The sequence below is a fragment of the Podarcis tiliguerta genome, assembly GCF_965153285.1.
Source record: "Podarcis tiliguerta genome assembly, chromosome: 7".
NCBI classification, from domain to species: domain Eukaryota; kingdom Metazoa; phylum Chordata; class Lepidosauria; order Squamata; family Lacertidae; genus Podarcis; species Podarcis tiliguerta.
This window is the reverse complement of record NC_139540.1, coordinates 66,649,784-66,668,554: the sequence shown is the minus strand read 5'-3', so window position 1 is coordinate 66,668,554 and position 18,771 is coordinate 66,649,784. Positions and strand designations below refer to the sequence as shown.

At 46.6% G+C, this 18,771-nt stretch overlaps 1 protein-coding gene and 1 long non-coding RNA gene across 2 annotated transcripts; one reads left to right on the top strand and one right to left on the bottom strand.

Moving 5' to 3' along the window:
- Window positions 1-2,004: 2,004 nt before the first annotated feature.
- MC4R (melanocortin 4 receptor) lies at window positions 2,005-5,420 on the top strand. The gene is made up of 2 exons (XM_083449605.1): window positions 2,005-2,717; window positions 3,301-5,420. Exon 2 carries the CDS (start codon window positions 3,682-3,684, stop codon window positions 4,681-4,683), a length of 1,002 nt encoding a protein of 333 aa, XP_083305731.1. The 5' UTR covers window positions 2,005-2,717; window positions 3,301-3,681; the 3' UTR covers window positions 4,684-5,420.
- Window positions 2,911-11,206, bottom strand: LOC310681718. The gene is made up of 2 exons (XR_014513546.1): window positions 11,034-11,206; window positions 2,911-4,873 (listed from the first exon to the last, which is right to left on the bottom strand). It is a non-coding gene; the product is annotated as an uncharacterized lncRNA (long non-coding RNA).
- Window positions 11,207-18,771: the final 7,565 nt, after the last annotated feature.

Sequence of the window (18,771 nt, the reverse complement as noted above, 5' to 3'; positions counted from 1 at the left end):
GGAAATTCCGAAAGCTGGTACCTTGTCTTGGTTCTTGGGCAAAAAGCTCAACAATTTTGATGGTTTCCTGGTTTTTACTTTTTGAAATACGGCAACCTTAGCCAAACAGATTCTGGAGTTGGGGTATTGTTTAGGGGGTTAACTGTTTTTAAGACGTGAGGTTTGTTGTTGTTTTTGTTTTGCTGTTGTTTTTTATTGAGGGAGGGGAGATGCGTCTGGGAGCAGAGGAACTGGGGAGAGCAGGAGGGGCCAATCACAGTGGTTCAGGGTCGGAGGAGGTATGGGGAAGTGGGGCAGGCAGGGTAAAGGCCATTAGTGACTGTCTCATGGGCCAGCCCCTCCTCCTACCTGGGGAATTGAGGTTGCACTTGTGGGATGTAAGAATAAGGTGCAGTCAAACACAAGATTGCTAGAGTAGATATGAAGATTGTCTCAGTCCTCCAGCCGAAACTTCCTATGTGTAACTTGAGATGGGCATGGCCTCTCCTGAAGTAATGATCCAGAACCACAGGCTGGCAACCATCTTGTCTCTATTGATGCCATCTTAACAACAGCACTACTAAGATGCACCCTTGGCTCCAGGCCAAGAGAAGAAAAGGGGGGCTTTCTCCAATAAGGAGATGAAGGTAAAGGGACCCCGGACCATTAGGTCCAGTCGTGACCGACTCTGGGGTTGCGGCACTCATCTCGGTTTATTGGTCGAGGGAGCCGGCATACAGCTTCCGGGTCATGTGGCCAGCATGACTAAGCTGCTTCTGGTGAACCAGAGCAGCACATGGAAACACCGTTTGCCTTCCCACCAGAGCGGTACCTATTTATCTACTTGCACTTTGACATGCTTTCTAACTGCTAGGTTGGCAGGAGCAGGGACCGAACAACGGGAGCTCACCCCATCGCGGGGATTCGAACCGCCGACCTTCTGATCGGCAAGTCCTAGGCTCTGTGGTTTAACCCACAGTGCCACCCGCGTCCCATAAGGAGATAGTCAATAGTCATCACATTTAAACTATGTTCTAACCTTTTAAGTCTGACTTCTGGGAACCTTTGTGAGAACAGATGATTACTTGTGAGTAAATGTTTTATACTTTATGGAAGACTGTGTAGTGTCTTATTTTAGGAGGGATTAAACGGGGAAAATACCAGGAAATATTTACAAAGACTCTAATGAGTCTGAACAAGCTATCTGCTGTGTGTGTGTGTGTGTGTGTGTGTGTATGTGTTTAAAAAGGGGGAATGTTAACTCTGCTGATTTTGTTGAACTTGTAAAGACAAGTTGGGATAGGATACCTTAGACAATATATCCTCCCCCGCATCCCTAAAATTTCCCACAGCCCTATCAGCCAGCCCTCGGGTCTGTGGCTGCTGTTGCTGAATGTTAGGTCGACTGAGTAAGACCTCCATCATCCATGATCTGACTGTGGATGAGGAGGCCAATCTGGTCTGTATCACTGAGTGGGTGAGCAGGGTGGAGTTGGTCTGACCCAGTTGTGCCCACTTGGGTACTCGGTGCAGCATCAGGCCAGACTTGGAGGTCAGGGAGGGGGTGTTGCTGTGGTCTAAAGAGATTCCCCTCTCTTCTCTCCTCAGGCTCTCTGTCCAGGTGTGTGTGACAGGAATCCACAGTGTCTGTTCCTAAAGGTAAAGGTAAAGGTACCCCTGCCCATATGGGCCAGTCTTGACAGACTCTAGGGTTGTGCGCCCATCTCACTCAAAGAGGCCGGGGGCCAGCGCTGTCCGAAGACACTTCCGGGTCACGTGGCCAGTGTGACATCGCTGCTCTGGCGAGCCAGAGCCGTACACGGAAACGCCGTTTACCTTCCCGCTAGTAAGCGGTCCCTATTTATCTACTTGCACCCGAGAGTGCTTTCGAACTGCTAGGTTGGCAGGCGCTGGGACCGAACAGCGGGAGCGCACCCCGCCACGGGGATTCGAACCGCCGACCTTACGATCAGCAAGCCCTAGGCGCTGAGGCTTTAACCCACAGCGCCACCCGCGTCCCCACTGTGTCTGTTCCTAGCACTGGACAAATGGGAGATTCTGCTGGTTTACGTCCTGCCTCGCTGCCCAGCGGTCTCCCTGCCTGGGCTGACAGAGCTGGTCTCAGCGGCGGTGTTGAGGACTCCCAGACTCCTGGTTCTGGGTGACTTCAACATCCATGCCAAGGCGACTGGCTCTGGGGTGGCTCAGGACTTTAGGGCTGCCATGACAACCATGGGGCTGTCCCGATATGTCATTGGCCTAACGCATGTGGCAGGCCACACTCTGGACCTTGTTTTCTCAACTGGGCAGGAAGAAGGTGATTTCAACGTGGGGGATACTGACATCAGGCCCTTGTCGTAGTCAGATCACTTCCTGTTGAAACATTTCCCATCATCCTTAACCATTGTCCATGCTGGCTCGGGCTGATGGGAGTTCCATAACAACTGGGAGAACCACAAAGCTTCCCAACCTCTGCGATACAGAATACAACTATGTTCTACATTTCACTTGACCATAATGCAGATCACTTATTTCAAGCATCATGATTCTAGTTCCTTCCCCCCCCAAGGTGGTATTATGTCTCAAGGCAAAAGGAGAAGAAGAAGAAAAGCATTAAGGGCATCTCTACAGCTCCTACTTAAACGGTTTGTCATTCCCACTCTTCAGAGAACCACGGCGGACTGTCAGCGAGTGAACAGAGCTATATAGCATATTTGAAAAGAGAATTCTGAATACAGGTACTTGAACGCAGCACAATTGAACTAACCCTGGGAACATTGGGGGGAGGGGGGGGGAGAATCAAAGGCTGATGTATTCCGGAGTCATTACTTCTTGCACTAAAAGCTTTGTTTGATCCTGGCATTCCCAATCAAAACAAAGTAAATTCAAACAGAACAGCATCATCATTGAATAATCATAACACAAAGCCCAAACTTGTAACATCATGTATATTCTTAGAATTTAATTTCCACATCCCATGGAGAATGATGCTGATACTGTTATAAAACCTCAACAAAAATCTATGGCAGCAAATTAAATTTGCTGTGCTTCTCTGGCGTCTCCCGTAGCTTTGGGGAGCAGCGCAACATCAGAAGCTGTTTTGCCGAGCTGTGTAAAATCCTGAAATGTATTCAGCATGTCCAGCCTGCACACATCCCTTTCTCTCTATTGGCTGATCAGTAAATCCGAGGAGGGGCATGTCTCTTACTACCTTTCCCCCCCAATACAGTATAAGAAGCAGTAGCAGCAGCAGGCAGGCAGGCATTGCACAGAAGGCTGAGTAGTAGTTATGGTTTTCAATGATGCATCTCTCTCTCTCAGTAGCAGGGACTAGCACACTCTAGCCTCGTGCTTTTATAGAGAACAACAGAAAAGTAATTCTTGACGCTCCCGGCTTCCTTGAGAGGGAGGCAGCATTCAGCTACATCGTTCCCAGCGGGTACAACAGGCGATTGCAGAGTTGGATAAGCCAGCAATAATTGCAAAACACTGCAGCTTTACCTTGTCTATCAGAGTCTGGTTTCCTGCTGCTGTACACCATCCCACTCTTTGGAAACGGCATTTCGACCAGTTCTGCAGCTCCCCAGCCAGTGAAAAACCCCAAAGAACTATTCAAAGAGGGGGAACCACTGACAGGTGAATTTCATTTTCAAGCAGCAAACTGGCACGCCACCCCCTGATTTGGGACCGGCGCTTTGTGAGATGAACTTCACACAGCACTATGGAGTTCACGAACCTCTCGGCTTGTGGAATCGCAGTTACGGACTACGTGGCGGAGGAGGCATGAATCGATCCCTGGGGAAGGCTTACTCTTCGGAAGGCTGCTACGAGCAACTTTTCGTCTCGCCCGAAGTGTTCGTCATGCTTGGCTTTGTCAGCTTGCTGGAGAACGTGCTGGTGATTGTGGCCATCGCCAAGAACAAGAACTTGCATTCGCCAATGTATTTCTTCATCTGCAGCTTGGCGGTGGCCGACATGCTGGTGAGTGTCTCCAACGGGTCGGAGACCATCGTCATCACCCTGCTGAACAACACTGACGCGGACGCGCAAGGCTTCACCGTCAGCATCGACAACATCATTGACTCGGTCATCTGCAGCTCTTTGCTGGCCTCCATCTGCAGCCTGCTCTCCATTGCTGTGGACAGGTATTTCACCATCTTCTACGCTCTCCAGTATCACAACATCATGACTGTGAAGCGTGTGTTCATCATCATCAGCTGCATCTGGGCTGCTTGCACCATCTCAGGCATTCTGTTCATCATTTACTCCGACAGCAGCGCCGTCATCATTTGCCTCATCACCATGTTCTTCACCATGCTGGTCCTCATGGCTTCTCTCTACGTCCACATGTTCCTGCTGGCCCGGCTGCACATTAAGAAGATTGCCATTCTCCCCGGCAGCGGCCCGATACGCCAGGGCGCCAATATGAAGGGGGCCATCACCTTGACCATCTTGATTGGCGTGTTTGTTGTGTGCTGGGCTCCGCTCTTCCTTCACTTGCTCTTCTACATCTCCTGCCCTCACAACCCTTACTGCATCTGTTTCATGTCCCACTTTAACCTGTACCTCATCCTTATCATGTGCAACTCCATTATCGACCCTCTTATCTACGCATTCCGGAGTCAAGAGCTGAGGAAAACCTTCAAGGAGATCATGTGCTGCTGCAGCTTGCGAGAGCTCTGCGATTTCTCTGGCAAATACTGAGTGGATGTGGCTCAGCTACCACACAGACACACACTTGCCACTTTTAAGGCTGTCTTGGCTACATCCATAACAACGAACCTCTTCCGACTGTAGTTATTAGTTGCATCTTTCCTCCTTCTTGCTTGTTATGCTTCAAGTGCAATTATTTCAATGTCAAAGCAGTGGTGGTGATTGGAAATGTTCCGACAGACTGCAATTAAAGGAACAATGTCAACTTATTTTTGGAACCGCCAGACACCAATAAATGGATGCTGAGGATTGCAAAGAAACAGTTGCCTTATAAATGCACGTAACTGTGCAGATATAAAATGCACACAGTCGTGTTCTTAGACTTGCTCCATTACACTGCATTTGTTCAAGAGCTGGAGCTGGTTTGTGCCTCACACCCATGTTGCTAATTTTAATTAAATACTAGTGGGCGTTACAGGGCTCTGTTTTTATTCCACACTGAGCTCAAATGTATATTAAAGAGGCATCGTTTAATGGCATCAATCTAGCTAAAGTTAGATAGAACTAGCAACCTTTGGGTTCACTGAAATTGGATTTTTTGGAGGGGACTGTAAATTATGCTGTATATGGTGTTATGAACAATGTTTCGTTTCCCTGAAAGTGTTCATATTGGATTGTGACAATAAGAAATGTCGTTTGTATTTATTTACTTGCTTGATTTACTTAAACATGTTTCCATAAGATGCTCAAGGTGAAATACAGAATTAAAGCACACCTTAAACACAGAATTGAGCAATTAAAGTCACACAGCTTAAAATGTATGTTGTCAGATGCCCTGTGATTGTTGAATGAAGGGTGATATATAAATCAATCAAACAAACAAATCATTTAAAAGCATCTTTAAAATTACATAAATAAAGGAAGGGATAAAGGCACTCTGCATTAAATGTTGGATCAGGTTAGCTCCAAACTAGATGTTTAGCAGCAGTCCTAAGGGGTCAGATCTGGCCTCCGAGGAAAACATTGCTCACTGCAGCTGCCACATTGTTGGAAGGGTGCTGAAGGAAAAGCGAGCAAAGACTTTGAGTGGAAAGACCAAGAGGAAGGAAGGGACTTTGCCCTTTGCAACTGGGCAGCAGCCTAGAGACATTGTGGAGAGCACCCGTCCTGTACCCTCTCCCCAGAACCCACTTTGTCACGGCACAAACATCCTGACACTGGTGATGCTCCAGGCTAGCCCCATTGGTGCTGGTGCACCTGCATGTGATGACTGAAGGGGACAGGCAGACACACAGTCCTGAGAGATGTCATGTTACTCTACGTGTCAGGTGCCAAAACCTCCTGGGGCGGCCCTGCAAAGGACATAAATGGGGGTGGGTGGGGCTTGTAGCATTCCTGGTCAAGGCTTAAAGTCCTACGTCCTTTTTAATACTCTAAGAGGCCTGAGGGCTTAGTGCCCCTTCCTTGTCACTATGCTGCCAAGGGGAGTAAGGGAAATGTAGCGTCTACAAAACTGGACAGATCCAATGTAAAAACCACTCTGAAAGTGTATACAGTCGTACCTTGGATCCCAGATGCCTTGCGAGTCATACGTTCTGGCCCCCGAACGCCACAAATCCAGAAGTGAGTGTTCTGGTATGTGAACGTTTTTTTGGAACCTGAACGTCCGATGGGACTTTCATGGCTTGGTTTCCGAACGTTTAAGAAGTCGAATGGACAACCGGAACGGATTCCGTTCGACTTCCGAGGTACCACTGTACTCGATTCTGACCAAACTAAGCCTCCTGAGGTACATTTTGCTCTACGAGACTTGGTTTAGCCAAAATCGAGTACAGTGGTACCTCAGGTTACAGACACTTCGGGTTACAGACGCTTCAGATTACAGACTCCGCTAACCCAGAAATAGTACCTCGGGTTAAGAAGTTTGCTTCAGGATGAGAACAGAAATCGCATGGCGGCAGCAGAAGGCCCCATTAGCTAAAGGTTAAGAACAGTTTCAGGTTAAGAACGGAGCTCCAGAACGAATTAAGTTCTTAACCCGAGGTACCACTGTTTACACATTGTAGAGCTAATGCTAAATACATTACTTCTAGTAAATGAGCCACCAAGGCCCCAAGAGGGCCATGAAAACTTGTGTCCCAGGCTTTTTAGAATCGTCTACCCATGTACTGTCTGAAACCAAAGGGGTGCATGTGTTGCCAGATGTGAAATATATTGGCTATTTTTCAGCTTTTCTACGTCACTCATCCTGAGCCCTTTACTCCCCCATCACAATAATTTCTGCAACGGTGTTCTTTTTCTGCCTCTCACAAATTTTGACGCCTATAAAATAAAATGCTTTATGACCAATTAAAGCTGGAATTAACAGGCCTGTAAGTGGTTGAAGGAACATGTACTGTAATGAGCACCACAATTATTTTCAAAGCAAGCGTCTAGCCCTGGAAAAGCACAAGGAGTGTTCCTATTAAATCTATAAAAGAACATTTTGGATCCCCCAAACTATGACTCAGCTAAGCTGGGTCACCATGATACGATGCCTTTAATTACAGGATATCTGAGATAGTTTCAGCTGCGACAATGTGACAGACACATATTTTCTGAACTCACACAAAGAATGAAAAGCAAGATTTGAGGTTCTCGTCATTCCCTCCCCTCCTTTGATTTATGCTTTGTTCAAATATGACAATTCACTCAGCAACCAAGTGCTCTCTGTGACGTGGCACAGACATTGATACAAAAGAGCCTTATTTTGAAGCAAGTGCAACTGCTGCTCAGAAAGTATGTTTGAGCATTATCTCAACTGGAGGTTTCAGGAAAGGAGAGGGAGAAATCAAGGCTGCAATCCTAACCCCAGATCTGGGCTGTTGGAGCAGGTTAGGAGCCAACAGACACCCTTGTATTGCCAGACCAGATATGGGCAGTAGGGGATGCTTCCTGGTTTCAACGTTTAATATAGCTTTAAATCTTTATATATTTATCCAAATAATGAGGGCCTTGTCATATAGCCAACTTACAATGAGGAACTGGTGCTAGATGCCGCTATATATTTGTCAATATAATTAGAACTATATATGATAAGGGCTTGGCGATCACTTTGTTACTTAATGAGAATTTGGCCTGTCTAGTTTGACAAGTTAACATGCCCGAGATGTGAACTCAGTGCCGGATTTACGTATAAGCTAAACAAGCTATAGCTTAGGGCCTCACTCTCTTGGGAGCCCCCAAAAAATTCAAAGGAAAAACAACAACCCAGATGTACATTTCCAAAATATAAGATAAAAAACTAATAAAATAAAACCTACATACAGCAACAGTGTTTTGTGATGTGTAGGCTCCTTTGATGTAAGTAATGGGCCCCGCCTGCTATATAAAGGGCCCCATTACCTTCAGTAGCTTAGGGCCTCATCAAACCTAAATCCAGCCCTGCATGAACTGTACTTGGCTCAACCCGAGGGACAGCTGATGTCATGAACCCTAATTGGTCAGAGATAAGGCCGGCCCATGCGTTCACTCCCAAGTTGGGAGGAAGGTTCACATAATGTAGAACGCCTGCATAGCCTGGCATCATGCCTTTGCGAGGGCTATATAAACTCCTAACTTCAGAAGCTGAGTTGGTCTTCATGTCCAAGTTCTACCAATAAACATTGGACGTTGGTCCCATCAACTGAGCGAAGGCTCTGCTGCTCCTGGGGACTCCGCAGCAGTGGAATCCATGAACTTGGCCTTTGCAATTATCTCCCTAATACCCTTTTGATCTTGTATCTTAAGCGCCACTTGTTAGTATGAGATATAACTGCTAGACTGATTCTTCTGTCTTATTGTCTAAGTATACCTGAAGGAGCGTCTCCACCCCCTTCGTTCAGCCAGGACACTGAGGTCCAGCTCCGAGGGCCTTCTGGCGGTCCCCTCACTGCGAGAAGTGAGGTTGCAGGGAACCAGGCAGAGGGTTTTCTCGGTAGTGACGCCCACCCTGTGGAACGCCCTCCCACCAGATGTCAAGGAAATAAACAACTATCTGACTTTTAGAAGATATCTGAAGGCAGCTCTGTTTAGGGAAGTTTTTATTGTTTGATTCTGATTTTAATCTGTTGGGAGCCACCCAGAGTGGCTGTGGAAACCCAGCCAGATGGTCAGGGTATAAATAATATGTTGTTGTTGTTGTTGTCAGTCAATAAACCATTTTCTTCTTCATCTAACTGTCTGCTAATCCTCCATCTGCTGAGATCCAAAAGAACTCCTTGCTTGCTCTAACTACTAGGCAGCATAGCAAGACAAGCCCCATCCAGCAATCCTTGCAAATGCCCCTGTTTGTGAGGCCTGCTCGCGGGCTCTTGGTCACAAACTCCCAAAAGCTGCAATATCATGGCGCTAGATCTGGATCTGTCCATTCTGGTCCTCTCCGTTTCTCATTTTTCCAATCATCCATTCAGTTCTCCACATTTTGCAGCCATTTGCATTTTTTAAAAAATCCTGGTATGCTAATCGTCATTTCAGTGTGAATTTCTCCTTTTAAACTCATTTTTATATGCAGTTGTGACTAATGCCTTTTAAAATGCCTTTTAAAATGTTACATTCACCAATAGCTTCATTTTTATGCGCAATTTTCAAAAGTAGAATAAATGCAAGTGTCAAAGGATAGCTTTGTTCCTGTTCACGAATCATGTTGGAAATAGCAAATTTGATAGATTTAGCTTTTACTGTGTACTGAACTGATTGTCTCCTCCATTGCTACATGGCACTCATTACTCTTACTAAACATTAGAGGGAGAGAAAGTGGAACTGGACATGGGTTTGCTATTTTCAGTGTTGACTTGTTATCCGCATCACATCTTGCTCTGCCCTTAGAAACTGAACAGTGCTGGAGATCTCTTGCTCGGGAAAAAACAAATAAGACACTTACAGCATGCACACAATCCCTTGGGCGAACATAAAGTTGACTACAGGCTTTAAATGTTTGTCTTTGATGCTATGGTGTGCCCCAGCACCTCTTCTGGAAGCTAGTAGAGCAGAAACCATTTTAATTACATTGTTGAACAAGCCAACCACAGGGGCAGCACCTTGGACAGGGGCAACAGACCAGTCACAGTTGCATAAATCAGCTAAGAATGAATTGTCCTTCCCTACAGATTAAAGCCTTTTAAAATGCACACCCCCCCCCCCGATGTACAGAAAACATATTATCAAGGTTAGGGTAAAATGGGAGTATATGAATCCTGATAGTTGTGGAGCATGGTTTTTAATCTGTGTTTAGTTTGGATTATATTTCTAATTAAAATACGCTTGGAAGAAACAATTGTCACATTACACAAGGTTATTCCGCATCCACACGGATTGTTTCCTCATCTCCTCCTAGATAAAAAACCATGAAAGGAGTAGCATAACAAGCACTGCAAAGTGTCAAATACTTAATGGGATGACTCCATTTCCCCCCAAGAAGGAGGGGGCGGAAAGAGAAAATGTAAACAATATATTATTTTCTGAAAATGATTCTGATTGTTTATGTCAATTTTAATCTCCAGCTTTGTTGATATAATGACTTTTGTGGTTCATCTTATCTGGCTTCCAGCTTAGTTGCCAGAGTCCTCTGAGATAAAGTTGGAGAAATTCCATAGTCTGGTTATTTGTATTTTCTCCCTGCAATTTTTCTCACTCTCCCTAGTCTAAGGGCTTGAATAAGCTAAATCCTCTGTGGACAGAATCCACTGTAATTAAATTAACACCCTTCTGGATGAAATATCCCCTTCCCCTTTTGTTCTGAAGAGTTCCAGATTCAGCTAAGTTAACCTGATCCATTGCTTTACATTCTGTCCTCTATTTATGGCAAGTAATTTTGCTGTTGATTCTATGCAGTTCACCACCATGACATGGTGATATTTAGACATTTTTGCAAACAAACAAATTGGATTAATTGTTCTTTAGGTTTCAAAGTTCTTTAGGTTTCAAAGATGTTTCTGGCTACCAGTATAATTTCATTTAACATTTATAACAGATTAAAAATATGATAGATTCAATGGACAATTCTACATGGAAGCTGCCTGTACAATGAACCTTTCTGTTGGAGGTTGATGCCCTGTTTCTGAAGATAAGCAGCTTTTGAATGGAAAACTATCCCCTTAGACATACAACAGGTTGCAAATATTCAGATGTGATTTAATGAACAACTCTGCACGGAAAATTCCAAGGACAGACTGGAATCAGACCATTTTCTGCAGGTAAATCAATTCCTCAATCTTTAATCTCCAAAGAGCATTGGTGTGATTAATTTATCTAACTACACAAGTACACTGTTTTGCTGCTATTTCTTTTTAATTCAATGAGGATCCTAAACAATGGAACACCCCGTCCAACAGCTACTAACCCTAGGGCAATGAGTACTGTCAGAAGATTTCCCGTATAGTTACCATCTGAGCCAAGCAAAGGTCACTAGAGCCAACCTCGAGATGCTGAGGATGCAGGGACCTCAGTTCAAACGGTCACAAGCTCCGTTGCTAGGCAACAGCTATTAATGATATGGAATGCACGGCCATCATGCCAAGGTTCTAGGAGAGTCAGTGTAGCCTAGTTGTTAGAACAATGTTAATTCCATGCAATTCAAGGGTGGTGGTATATATAGTCTTTTAAATGTACCATTTATTATTATTATTATTATTATTATTATTATTATTATTATTATCCTGCTTTCCAGACAGATGTTGTCTCCTAAAGCACCTGACTGATTATTATTTTTAAAGGTGAGACAAGTCCTGTCCTCAGGTATGGAAACTCAAAAAGGCAAGACACCCAATGGAAGGGATGTGGCGCACTTCACAATGCCCAAGGAAAGGCCTGAGATATGTCCACAGCCAAGTCCTCTCCTGCTGGGGCCAAGCAGACCTTCCCCACCCACAGAAGTACTTGGACAGAGATGCAGCAACTGACCCTGTAGCCCTTTGTGCTCAACTTCAGGGGGGCTGTGGGGCTCAAGCCCCTCTCAGATCCCCCTGGGGGGCTTCTCTGGGCCCCACAGGCAGTGCCAGGCAAATGCACAGGCTCACCTGAGGGGCTCAGTTGCAACCACGTTACACTATAGGATTGGGTGTGTGTGTGTTCATTGAACCTGCCTCAATGGGCCCATTGCCCTCACAAAGGGTCTCCCTCCTGAGCCCTGAGGGAAGAGAGGTGGGTTCCAGCAAGACCCAAGGCAGCGATTCGGCTTCAAGGCTTCATTGACGCCATTGGAGCAGACTGGGGAATACACTCTTTCAGATAGCTTGCACCTGAGCTGTGTAGACAGCAGCCTAAAAGAACCCTGTTGGCTCAGTCCAGAGGCTGGTCTTCACTTCTGCTCTCACCGCGATCTGACTAGATGCCTAGGAGTAGCCTGCAAGCAGGACCCGGGTGCAACAACCCTCTTCCCAGCTGGGAACTCTTGAGTGCAGCCGAAAACAAGGCTTGCCATTGGCACCTCTCAGCGGATCCAGGCCAACTGCAAGGAAACACTGTACTATACCCAACGCTGTTCTCTAGATCACTTACGTGCTTCGATACCTGATTGTCCCTTGGGCACCTTGCGGGGTGGGCCCGGTAGGGGCAGCCTGAAGGTTTTGACATCCCTGCATGGTTGCAATGATTCCCTTCAAGAACTCACACATTCCTGCATCTTCTGCAGGAGGTCAGAAAGATCTTGCAGAGCTTTCCTTCAGACCAGCTTCTTCAGACTCGTCATTGTCACAATGACGGATGTCAGTTCAGCACTCAGCTTCTCCTCGCTGAAGCCTTCGGGAGCAACATCAGCCGCATCCGACACAGTAAAGTGCGTGGTTGGGACACTGAGGGGAGAGAGGAATGGCACTTTTGTTTTTTTAAAAAAGGTTTTGTTATAAGCAACAGCTTCTCTGTAAGAAAAGTTTGACGTGTCACGTGGCCTAATTGTTTTGATTATTTTAAGGATTTTATACCATTCTGTTTGTTTACAGTATTCATTGCCCACTTCTCATTGAATAGTAGAACTGAAACAGGGCTGCCTGTGTCAGAACGGAAATGGCTGCCTTCTCACACCCACAGTTGTGATCCCTCAATTCTCTGGAAGTCCTTCAGAGAGCCCAAGCTTCACCACCATAAGCAGGCTTTTGAAAGCAAAAGGAAGATTTCAGAGATTTCGTCTTCATCAAAGTCAGTACCCTGTTCATGAGAAAACAGAGCAAAGGAACAGGAAGTTCAGAGACTGGGGAATGGATCAGGCCCTCAGGCAGGGATGTCACATTTGGAATGCAGATTTCTCTGATGTATTTATAGATATGCTGATGTGTACACTGGGATATGATATGTAAGCCCAGACAGGCTTACATGAAATCAAAAGCAAGATACTCCCTATTCGCAGGCTTATATTGTAATAAAAAAAAGCTAACAAACAGAAATACAACACACAAGGAAAGAGGGCAAGGAGGGCTGAGGAAAAGAAAACTCTCCCACTGAGGCAGCCTAATGAAATGGCTGCTGCCAGATGACAATTGAGGGAGAGGAGGTTTGAGGGAGCTGGCCAGTCTAAAGCAGAGCCGATGGCACTGTTTCTTGTCCCTCCTTCCTCCAGGGGTAGACCTCCGCCAGGCAAGGACAGGTACAGGATCTCAGGCAGGGTCTGGCATATAGCAATTTTGCTCCAACCTGGGGCGGGGTCCGACAGCCTTTTATCTTTGTCGGGGTAACAGCCGGTCCTGATCCCCCGGCGACTCACCTCCCTGTTTTGCCCAAAGGCGAGCACTCCTCCTGCGAGTACTCAGGTCTCTCCTTCTCTCAGACTTTAGTCTCTGCAGCTCGGGAGATGTCAGTGGGTTACTAGACCCAGAGGCTGCCTCAGCCTCTCCTGACCCAACTGGTAGCGGAGCAGCTGTAAGTGATGGCCCAGCTGAAGGCAACGAGGTAATCCCCGCATCTGGAGCCAGGGCAGGCTCAGGCCCCTGACTCCGTCCAGCTGGTGTTTGTTGCAGGGGCACCTGTGCAGACTGGGACTCTTCAGGATCAGGCCCCAGACTTGGTTCAGATGATGCCTGAGGCAAAGGATCCGGTGCAGACTGAGACTCCTCTGGTTCCGAGCCCGAGTCCCAGGCCATCACAGGTGGGCAGATCCTTGCCTTCTGCCACGCCAAACCCCAAGGCACTGTAATCAATAAAGTTTGGGCAATTTTTCACTGATTTGGGGGCTCTTCTTGTTTATGAGTGCCATAAACTGTGCCTGGCACCTGTGTTATTCATGGTGGTTTATGAACAATATCCATCAATTGATGGGCCGGTTTTCTCTGTCTCTCCTTTCTTCATCTGTTTTCTTATCTCTGGCTTACAGATATATTTCTCAGCCGCAGGGAAGTACAGATTATTTGCTAACTCTGTTAACGATCTGAGCCTTTGGAGGGAGATTATTATATCCCCCAGTGCCTGATTTAATATAAAGCTCTTCTTACATTACTTCAACGATTTCACATCCACGGACGAACCAGGATTGAAAGTTCACACCATAATTTGTTCCCAACATAATGGAAAAAGAGTCTCTGGATCACAGGAGCATTTGCAGTATTGAATGTATTCAGCCACATGTAGTCAATTCATCTGATTAAGAGTGTTGGGAAAATCCAACGCTAAGCCATCCGACAAATATTTGTTTCGTTCTCACAGAATTTTCATGCTGCCCCTGTCAATACCAGCGCAGAAAGGTTTATAGGAATAAATTGTCTTTCTTTCTTTCTTTTTAATCCAACATAGTAAGAAAGGCACTTAAAAAAACAACACCCATTGGTCTTGAGACCTAGAATTACAGGTTCTATTTCGCCTCAAATTGTGCTTCGAAATGCTATTTATGCTTTCCATTTCCCACAGTACAACCATTAACAGTATACATTTAACATGTGTACAATGAGACACACTCCCAGGAATGTCAGGCTGCAATCTAGGGGTACAATCCTGTCCTCAACTTCTGCTGGCTGAGGGGATATAGCAGAGGTTGCCCCATTTGCCCCATGAGGTAATTTTCTCTAAACCACTGCCCCCTGTCCCTCACCTGATGTCATATGAGACTTCTAGTCTGGTACCAACCCAACATGACGGCAAAGGAACAAGCGGGAACTTAAAGTGAGCTCCTGATCTTCCTTTGCCAGAGCAATACATGCTCCCACTTGATGGGCAGGGGGAACATGTCTTCCTCCGATATCCCCAAGTGGTTTGCATTGAAACTGCTGCTAAAATGGAGGGGGAAAGCTCTGTTTCAGCAGCAGGCTCAGTGCAAATTGCTTGGTGCCACAGGAAAGATGCTCGCGCAGCAGTTCTCAAGTGGCTAATAGTCCTATGGCTATTTGGAAACCACCTCCTTTGGTACCTCCATTGTAATATTTTCATCTTATGCTGCAGACACACACAGGTGGTGCTGTGGATTAAACCACAGAGCCTAGGACTTGCCGATCAGAAGGTTGGCGGTTCGAATCCCCGTGACGGGGTGAGCTCCCATTTCTCGGCCCCTGCTCCTGCCAACCTAGCAGTTCGAAAGCATGAAGTGCAAGTAGATAAATAGGGACCGCTCTGGCGGGAAGGTAAACGGCATTTCTGTGTGCTGGTCTGGTTCGCCAGAATCGGCTTAGTCATGCTGGCCACATGACCCGGAAGCTGTACACCGGCTCCCTCGGCCAATAAAGCGAGATAAGCGCCGCAACCCCAGAATCGATCACGACTGGACCTAATGCTCAGGGGCCCCTTTACCTTTACCTTGACACAAGAGACATATTTTTAGGACCCATTCCAGTTGCTTTTCTTTTTTCTTTTTTAATTGTGCATTTTACGTTGCTATAAAGCACCCTGGGACCTTCTGGTGAAGGGCAGGAAATAGATCTAACAACAGCAACATCACATTCTGGCTTTATTCCTACCGTTTTTCTTTTACCTCTCTAGTCGGTCAAGATTCCAGCCTCCTCCTCTTCAAATGTAATTCATGGCTTCATACCCTTGATTACTTTTTCTTTTATCCCAACCTGTCCCCAAGGAGCCAGCACAGACTGATGTCTGAATTTGTATAAGTCAGTTGCCTATTCAGTTCAGTGTTAAACTAAATAGGCAACTGACTTACTAAGGCTACAATCCTATACAGTTGCACCTTGGTTCTGGAATGCCTTGTGACTCAAACATTTTGGCTCCCGAATGCCGCAAACCCGGAAGTGAGTGTTCCAGTTTGTGAATGTTCTTTGGAAGCCGAACATCTGACGCGGCTTCTGATTGAGTGCAGGAAGCTCCTGCAGCCAATCAGAAGCTGCGCCTTGGTTTTCGAACGTTTTCGGAAGTTGAACAGACTTCCAGAATGGATTCCATTCAAGAACCAAGGTACAACTGTATTCAGGTACTTCAAAGCCTCTTTGAACTCAGTAGGATCTCTTTGGGATAGTGCTGTGTAAGTTTTGTGTGTGTGTGTGTTTTAAAAAGCTCTCCTTCCAGACCCTAGAAGACGTAGCTCTCTCTCTCTCTCTCTCTCTCTCTCTCTCTCTCTCTCTCTCTCTCTATCTCTCTCTCTCTCTCCCCCCCCCTCCCTAACAGTTTATTAAGACTTTGCATATCAAAGAAAAATAAACAAAGAAACCCAGAGCACATAAAACTACTCATACCTGCTCTACAAAGGTTCTGTGGTGGCCACAGGAGAAAAGAGATTCTAACCCAGGAACGCATAGAGATTCACCTTACCTTACCTTACCTTATCTTAGCAGAGATTTCTAAGACGTTCAAAGCAGTAACTTTATGACTTGGGTTTCTCTTTGTCAAATATCACCTTTAGGAGGGATAGATATTAAATGTCACAGAGCCGGTCTAAGTGGATGAAACTTTCAAAGTTATTAATAGACAAAGAAATTTCTATCCAGAGTCACGACTTGCTTATTAATGTCATCTCAAAGAAAGAAACTTTATTCTAGTGGGAATAATGAGTCTCTTTGGGCAGCAGTTCACATCAAGCGCATTGAACTGAAGCATATTAAAACATGTTGATTTGCTTAGGTATTGCTTGCTTCACTCAGGAATCAAATAGGATTAAATATATTGTGGCATCAAATGTAACTTCAGCTGTATTACATCAAATAATAAAAAACCCATCACAGAAACCCCAGCAGACTTGAATAAGTAACACAGAATACATTCAGGTCAGGAACCCCGGCAAACACTGGCAGAAATAGGAGAGCCTTCACTCTCAGCTGAGATGTTCAGCAGTACACGCTCTTAGGGAACAATTCTACACACAAGAAGCTGATGTGAAGCAAGCTGGTGTAAATTAAGACGGGGTAAAGCTACACCAGATTTAAGCTCTGTTCAGCAGCAGGGGCTGCTTCTCTGCCTAAGCTTGGAAGATGGAAAACCAGCCTTTGCCATAGTGTACTATGCCAGGTTGCCAGGTCATGTGACTGAACCGAACAGACTTAGGATACAGCCTAAGTTCCCCCTCTTTGGTCTCGCACCTGCCACACTTCTGGATTACCCCTTTTGGGGGAATTAGACTGGACTCAGCTCAGCCAGATGCCAGGATGAATAAGTTATGCTGGTGTTATCTTTGGCTGAACCACGGGTGGGGAATCAGCCAGTGGATCCAGAGATCCGCTGCATCCTAAGCTGCCCATCCCAGCGGATCTTGCCATAGGATCAGTGGCGTAGCGTGGGGGGTGCAGGGGGGGGCCGGCCGCACCGGGCGCAACATCTGGGGGTTAGGGTTAGGGGGCGCAAATCCACGGGTTAGGGTGCGCAAATTACTTGCCTTGCCCCGGGTGCTGACAACCCACGCTACGCCACTGCATAGGATTGCCTGCTAAAGCCCAGACATCTCCGTAGCCATCTCCGTTCACAAAGCTGCCTTCAGAAGTGTAGCCTATAATGAAGATTTGCTTTTGAAAGGTTAGATCTAATGAAGATAAACGGAACGACTTCCACGAAAGGTCAGATTCGGAGGCCACTCTGCGTGATTTGCCTCTCTGACTAATCCTCACCTCGCTAGATGAGAAAATGATTGCTAATTTGGCATTCGGTTTTAATGTTAACTGTGTAACGCAGAGCGCAGGTTGCAAAGGGTGCTCTCGAGTCTTGTACGATTTTTGCTTTCGCAAAGAAACCACTGATAAAAGCAGGGGTGGCAATGCGGGACTCCCTCTGCAATGGGTCTCAGCCAGCATCACAAAGGGTGTGGGATCCTGGGAACTTTAGTCCAACAACTTTTTAAAGGCCACAAGTTGCCCCAGTGGCGTAGCGTGGGTTGTCAGCACCCGGGGCAAGGCAAGTAATTTTTGCCCCCTAACCCGGGGCAAGGCAAGTAATTTGCGCCCCCCCCCCGCTGCACTGTCCCTCCCCCAGATAGTCCCTCGCTCTCTCTCCGCACCGCACCGCACGCCTGGCACCCTCCCCTCCACAGTGGGCGGCGACCCGGCGGCTCGGATCGGATTCGCACAGCCAGCACTGCAGTGAGAGAGAGTGAGTGAGCCAGGTAGGGGCAGAGAGCTGCGAGTGTGAGCGCCCCCCCCCCCAGATGTTGCGCCCGGTGCGGCCGGCCCCCCCCCTCCTGCATTGCACTGCACGCTACGCCACTGAGTTGCCCCCTACCCCCCAGCTTGGAGTAATGACCACTTTGCTTGCTGACTTCGGAATGACTTTAGAAGAAAAATTGGCAGGGAAAATACTGGAAGCGAAACAGCCACTATCCTAAAGCTGCATTGTTGAAACCCTTGAAAAATGCTTTACTTTGCTCTGCAACCCACCCACCCAAAACCCCCCCCATCCCCTTCTGCTCCGAGTGCACACGCTATAATTTATTCTCTGCAAATGCAGCCGCTAAACCTTTTGCTCTCCCTGTCATTGTCTTCTTGCTGAATCTCAAAACGACGTACGTCATCCTGCACCCATTGCTCAACAGAACTCCAAACAAAGAGACGGAAAGCTCAGTTTTATTGAATAATCTTAGAAGAGGGCACAGCTGTGCGGAGGTCTGGTGTCTGACTGCCATGATGGGTCTTTGCCCTCTTCTAACTTTGCCGCTACACTACAGACAGACCCAAAGGGTGATGTAACTCAGACCCTATTTTAAAGACTTGATTTCTCTCTGCCAGGCTTAGGCTGGCTCAGCCAGGAGCAGTCTCACTGTTGACCAGACTTTTGATT